Here is a 6525-nt window from a genome sequence, read left to right as displayed (position 1 = left end):
CAGCATTAACGGCATCAAGATAACAATTATGTGCGGAGTTAACTCGCCGTTTATTACTCGCACATGATTGTACCGGCTCTCGCGAGATGCGTAACTATGGCGCAGATACATTAGGCGGCAGAACTGTCAATGTGTATACACATCATTGTTCCCACTGGCATCAATCCATAGAAAAAAAAATGGATTTCAGTAATTATGCAAAATATCATTATGCCATGCAACCAATTAACCTCATTTTACCCTATTCATCAGCTATTTATAATATATAGCATATTTGTCCCCCATAAAATTATACTAAACAACATCATAAACTAAAGACAAACTATAATCAGTTTATTAGATCCAAACCTAAAGAGAGTTAAACTAAACAAGAGCCGCAGAGCGTCTGGGCTCATCTGAGGTCTGTTGCTCGCGATTACTAACTAAAAATTTCAGTCGTTGCGTATACCACATTTTGTTTAGGCGGGCAAGATATGCACACACAGCAGTTGCGTACACCATGAACCCGTGGTTAGGACCACGCCCCACTATGCGCCGATGGAGGGTAGGGGAGGGTGGGGGAGGGGTGGGGGAGAGTGGGGAAAGGGGCGGGGGGGCGAGGACGGTGGGATGAGGGGAAGTGGGGGGGGGGGGAGGATGGGGAGGGGCTCTAATAGCAAAAGCATTCTACCTCCTTTGTTACAGTCAACACAATCCATGTTTAACCCTCCTCTTGGGTCAAAGGTTATCCGACAGCCTTACTCTTCGCATGTCAGCACAGAAGGGAGCATTCATGGTCCTTTCAATATAAGTCGCATAAAAATGCTAGGTCACCAGCGAAAACAAAAAAGTTTTTCAATCGCTCCCGTCAGACCATGTCCTCGAGGAAAATGTCTAAAATCTGTCCCTGTGCCCATTGACTTTGACCTGTGACCTCCAATTCGGCACCAGTGAGCTTTTCCTCCGATGATAGCTATACACCACTTATCACTGAGCCTACGGCACGAGCCGTTTAAGATTTGTGCCGGCAATTCTGCATTTCTCCTATACTTTAGTTAGAGGTACGTGAATGTCCCCTTCCTTACACCTCGTCCTTGACGCTTTGGCGCCCCAGCTTTCCGACATCCCCAACCTCGTTTGGACGATCCCCCAGTGTGCCCGAATATCGTGACCGTCAGCGTTCGAGCGGTTTTAAGATTTGTGCCCAACGTGTTGAGGACGCACGAGGACGATCGACGGACGCATGCAAGAGCGGATTCTACAAGAGCTGGCATCTGACTATGTCAATGAGCTAAAAACAAACGGTTACAAAATATACATTGGCCCGCCTAGGACCCCAAATTTATTAAATATTCATTTTGGCCGAGCTCATTATATATGCATAACAGTTTTTGCACCCACAAGTTTATAACGACTGAGTGAAACGCCGCGCTAGCCATCTCGCGACTTAGTGACTGTGATGTATGTGTTCGACAGTATACAGGCACAAAAAAAATAAAAAGTATTACGTTTTCATGCTGTAAATAAGTGTTATATTGGAGAGTTAGCTGTTGCACATGTTTGTTTCTTGTATGGTGAACTGTCACATACAAAACACAGAAGTGTAACAATCATGCATACCGACGTGACACACTTACCATTTGTTTGGCAAGCACATCACAGTGAAATAGCAGACAACACGGCAACGCGACGCACGCACGCACGCACGCGCGCAGCACACACCCCGCGCGCAGCGCAGAAAAAAAGAAAAATGTTTTGTTTTATCCGTATGCTATGTACGAATGTACTGGTTGATGATACGACCTCTCAAAGTTAGAATATAAGATAGCTCTGAAATGGCTGGTAAGGTCGGTGCGACTCATCTTAAGCCGCACTCTGCTGCGTAGCACGTAATATTACGGCTTCGCAATGTCTTCCACTGTGTGCTGGGACGACAGGTATATTGCGTGGATTGTGATCCGCTTATTTGCTACCATGGCATATTTGCACCTGTGCGTTACAACCGGAAATAATTACGTGCTTGTGATCGACCGCTTGTGACGCTCGCGTTCAAGACACGCGCCGTACACTGGTAGCAGCATTGCAGAACTTCCAAAAAAAAATTCTGCCCTCTGATGAAATTCAATTGTACATCTCAATGGAAACTGATGGCCGAATAGCTACAGTGCTTGAATTTTCACTTGATTATTATGGCTCGGTTCTACTTACATTATTTGAACTTACAAAAATCTCAGACAGTGACACACGACTACAGACAAACATACACACGTAACACAGAACAAAACGAAACATAAACAGCGCACCCTATTTCAACGGCAAATCTTTACCGTTTTTAGGTTTTTTTGTCTTTTTTAAGACGAACAAACGGTTTTCAACACCCGAGTATAGTTTAGAACCGCCGTCGCCGTGTACCATCGATCTCTTCTGTGAATTTGGCGCTATTTTGAATCCAAACTTGCGGACGCCTTCATTAACATACATACATACATACAACATTCGCCAAATTATAGGTAAGATATACTATGATAACTGTTTAGTTTAAGTCCTAGATATATATCTTGAGCATAAACAGTGCAAATTTCAAGGGATTTGAACTAAAGATAAGAAAATGACAGCAGAATTTGCCAGAAAAGGTGCAGCAGAAAGGTCGAAATTTGACATTTGATAAAAACAACGATTTGACCGGTACAGCAAAACCATACGCAGATTCTAGGACATCGGTGTTCACCCGACAAGATATTGGCGACTGACATTCTGGACAACGGCCATATTTTGTCATTAATTCATTAAATATAGTCATGTCATACAAACAGAAGCTATTAACAAAATTACTGGGAATGTTTTTTGTAGAGTTAAGTTCAATGGAATAATTTAATTTACGTTTTGATGCATGTTAATTTTCACTTCCGGGTTCACAAATATTAGTGAATTTGTTGCCATAAAATCGTCTCTTCTTGGTTTTAACATTGTTGTACTTCGGCATATTTGACGCTAAATATGTCTTTAATATGTACTTATATATTTTAAACTGATAATAGTCACTAATATGCGGATATAACGTAGATGACGACGGATATAACGTAGATGACGACGGATATTTACAAGAGACTAAAAATTTACATGATCAGACGAGGATACCATTTTTACAATGCATCCTGGGATAACACCGATTGACTGCTATGCTGCTAATTTTGCCTGTAAGATGGCAGCACATCCTAGTGATGAGTTGAGAAGCAAAAAATTCATATTTTCTTATTGCAACAAATTGATTTAGGTGATTAAATTCACTTCCAAGATGCTACTTCCGGTTTAAAATTTAAAATCACATTACAAATGTAAAATGTTTTTAGACCTGTTTAGAGTATAGTTATAAGCAATTAATGTTGAAAAATGGAAAGGAAACATACTAAAATAATTAGTAGAGTTAAAATTTTGTTAAAGTCATATTTTGAAAAATTGGTAGTTTCAACCCCCACTAGCTACCTTAAACATGAACAACAAACTAGGGCCAGCAGATAAGAACTATAAAACTTCTTCCAATACAAATTAAGTTCTAAATAATAAACTGATGAACGAAGTTTTGGAACCCACCATGTTTATAACCTACAGACTTGCTGGATGGCCTAAAAGTAATCGCCACCTTTACCAGGAACATATATATACTATTTGGTATAGTAATATGTATAGCACACATACAGTATAGATATAATATATATGTATATATATATATTATGAGGACAATATATTACGTGATAGTAATTGTACTTGTACACTTACTGTGATCACTAAAGCATTGCGCTGAATGTTGCGTGCTTGCTGATTCAATCCCTTTGCCTCATTATCATATCGATCTCTCTCCATCGCTGACAAAAGCTACAAAAGTATAAACAAGTCGTGTTACTACAGACATTATGTGTTCTGCCGAAACAGCAAAGCCAAAGCATGCCAATGACACTACTGTGGACGCAATTTACATTTGATCGAATAATTTCACCAAGTCTTGTATACGCCTCTGACGAATTTATTATTATCGTGTACAAACGATGACACTGGAGAGGGTTCACTGGAAAATACAAAATTGAACCCACACATAAGTAAATGCAAAATAAAATACAACACTATCCATGACGATCAACTGGCATGTCAAATCACTCGGAGGCATGAATAGGCCTAACGAAAGTTCACCAGACACAAAGGATTTAAACAATGTTTGAATGTATGTGAGACACAGTGAAATATCTCAACTTGTCAAGATTAAACGTTCACACAGAACTGAATAAGTCGCCACCATAATATGGTAGTTGTGACTGTGAGAAGATAAACAGAATGTCCAATAATCTACCCCAGCGCCACCTGGCGATAGAAATAGATATATACGAGAACCTAAAGTCGGTCACTTAACTGACGACACTCAATGTCGGACAACTGTCCGGCCGCGATTTTACTAGTAAGAGCAGCAGTAGGCCTAAAATTCCCTAATGCACAATATGCTTATTACAATACGCTCACTTTAAAGCAGACAATGCCATTGAACCAATAAAATTCACGAAGTGCACAACGCAGGCACCCAAGCCATACACTACAGTGTATGCATACAGTAGAAATATGGCCGCAGCCACGAGATACAGCCGACAGGGCTGGTACAGGAAAGAAACCCTTGAAACTTTAAATCTAACTGGCAAACTAGTTTAAGGATACTACTTACAGAAACTTGGAGCGTTATGAAAACACTGTCACTAAATTGCTCCACGCAAATCTGATGTATTTGTCGATAAATTGACTACTAGTGGCGAGTCCAAATATGCCGCATCGCTCGACACGACATCCTTTGTCTCCCTCCGCCCCCTGGTGTTTGGCGGGAAATAATAAGCGCGCGCACGGACCCAAATATGGAACATGCAAAACCAGCGCCAGGCTAAACTAATCTGCCACAACAACTACTCAGAAACCCCAGGCCTGGGGGTATTATTAAATGCACTGCCATTTATAGCAGCTATCATTTCCTCAAGTTAAGGACTGTCACAATACACCGTATTAGTTATGTGACGTGTTTTATGAACTAACTATCTTGTTTGTTGTCAGTATTGTTAGTTTTTTACAGTAAATATTAACTTGAATAAATACCTTCCATTTTGGTGCGGCTAGAGTTGGCATTTCTTGCATAGGCACATTTCTTCCATCTCTGCGAAATTCCTCTTGCAGCTCTATCATTAATATCATGAACCCATTCTTTTTCTTTGCAGGCATAGCTGGGTAAAAATGTTAGTTGTTATTCATGCTGAATTGGTGATTGTTTTGACTGAAACCATGTCTGGGCCCATTCAATTGAATGACACAAAACATAAACAATTACCGCATTCACACGGTAATGGTTTGGCTCGAGCTAAATGGGCTAAATTTGGCTCAGGCTAAATTTGGCTCGGGCCGGTTTGAGTCGGAGCGTTCACACGTACGTAAGCAAGTGAATACTCATACTGTCTGTCAAATTCAAATTCAAATAAATTTTATTGCACAAATATCTCACAGATACTTTGGCAGTATGTCGCGAGATGGTGTTGTGTACGATTCAGTGTTTACTTTCGTTCCGAGTTCAATTATCAATCTTGAAAACATGCATCCTGATCAAAATTTTACTGTTTTGGACTTTATTTCGTCGAAGTACACGTTCAACACTCGCGGCATCTACCACTCTACTGATTTAGCTGGTGCTAAAATTTGGCTCGGACCTGGTCAGAAGTTTTTGATGGGACCAAATTGGCTCGTGGCTAACTCGGCACGTTCCCGAAAAACCGTCCGCGTGAACGCTCGGCTCGAGCCAAATTTGGCGCGGGCCTAATTAGGCCCGGGCTAAAAACGTCTGTGTGAACGCGCCTAATGAAGCTGGATGAGAATTTATGAATATGGTTTAATACTGTTATACAAAGCACTGAAGACAATTATCTGGTGCAAATGAAAATATAGTGAACACACCAGAAATGAGATTCACACAATTCTTATCTCTGAATTTATGATTGATACAAGTGAAATGGAGCCAGGGACTTTTTCTACTGAATGATGTCGAAAATAAATATTAAAATTTGAATATATGAATATATAGTTGAATTCTGTTCTATAGATAACTGAAGACAATTAGTAGCAGGGGCACATAAATTTACAACTTACCTGGGAAAAATTATAGGACGCTTAAATCTTGAGTGTTGACTTTAACAAATAAGCCCAGGCTTTGATGTCAGATCAATGGCACTGGTAGTGGCAACTGCAGTTGCGTGAATGTTTACATCATAAACCTATATATAATAATAATTAAGTTACATGTAACACACTGACAGTACAGAATGCCATAGAAATTATACGATTTAAGGAGCATAAACCTTCTTCAAGCAAATTTAGCTTTTGAAATTTCACTGTGACATTGTAGCCTCATACATCCAGGCATGTATAGATTCTACTAGCAAACTCAGCAGTCAAAACAGTCTGTCTTTCTAACACAGTAACAGTTAACAAATCCATAGTGCCGCAGAGCGACAGCGCTCATCTAACGTCTAC

The 6525-nt window shown here is 40.2% G+C and overlaps 1 protein-coding gene across 4 annotated transcripts in view; it reads right to left on the bottom strand.

Annotated features, from left to right (window-relative positions):
• The window catches only part of LOC106812505 (protein maelstrom homolog), a 22783-nt gene that overhangs the window by 12022 nt on the left and 4236 nt on the right, over nucleotides 1-6525 (bottom strand). For all 4 annotated transcript variants that reach the window (XM_014816397.1, XM_014816395.1, XM_014816394.1 and 1 more), the window contains exons 2-4: nucleotides 6142-6266; nucleotides 5104-5228; nucleotides 3757-3852 (exon numbers count right to left, since the gene is read on the bottom strand). In XM_014816397.1, the coding sequence (XP_014671883.1) occupies nucleotides 3757-3852; nucleotides 5104-5226 (219 nt within the window). In that variant the 5' untranslated portion in view covers nucleotides 5227-5228; nucleotides 6142-6266. The remainder of the gene's footprint in view (nucleotides 1-3756; nucleotides 3853-5103; nucleotides 5229-6141; nucleotides 6267-6525) is intronic.

The sequence above is a fragment of the Priapulus caudatus genome, unplaced genomic scaffold, assembly GCF_000485595.1.
Source record: "Priapulus caudatus unplaced genomic scaffold, Priapulus_caudatus-5.0.1 Scaffold655, whole genome shotgun sequence".
NCBI classification, from domain to species: Eukaryota; Metazoa; Priapulida; class Priapulimorpha; order Priapulimorphida; family Priapulidae; genus Priapulus; species Priapulus caudatus.
The sequence above is the reverse complement of the archived record's forward strand: the minus strand, read 5'-3'. Positions and strand labels throughout refer to the sequence as shown.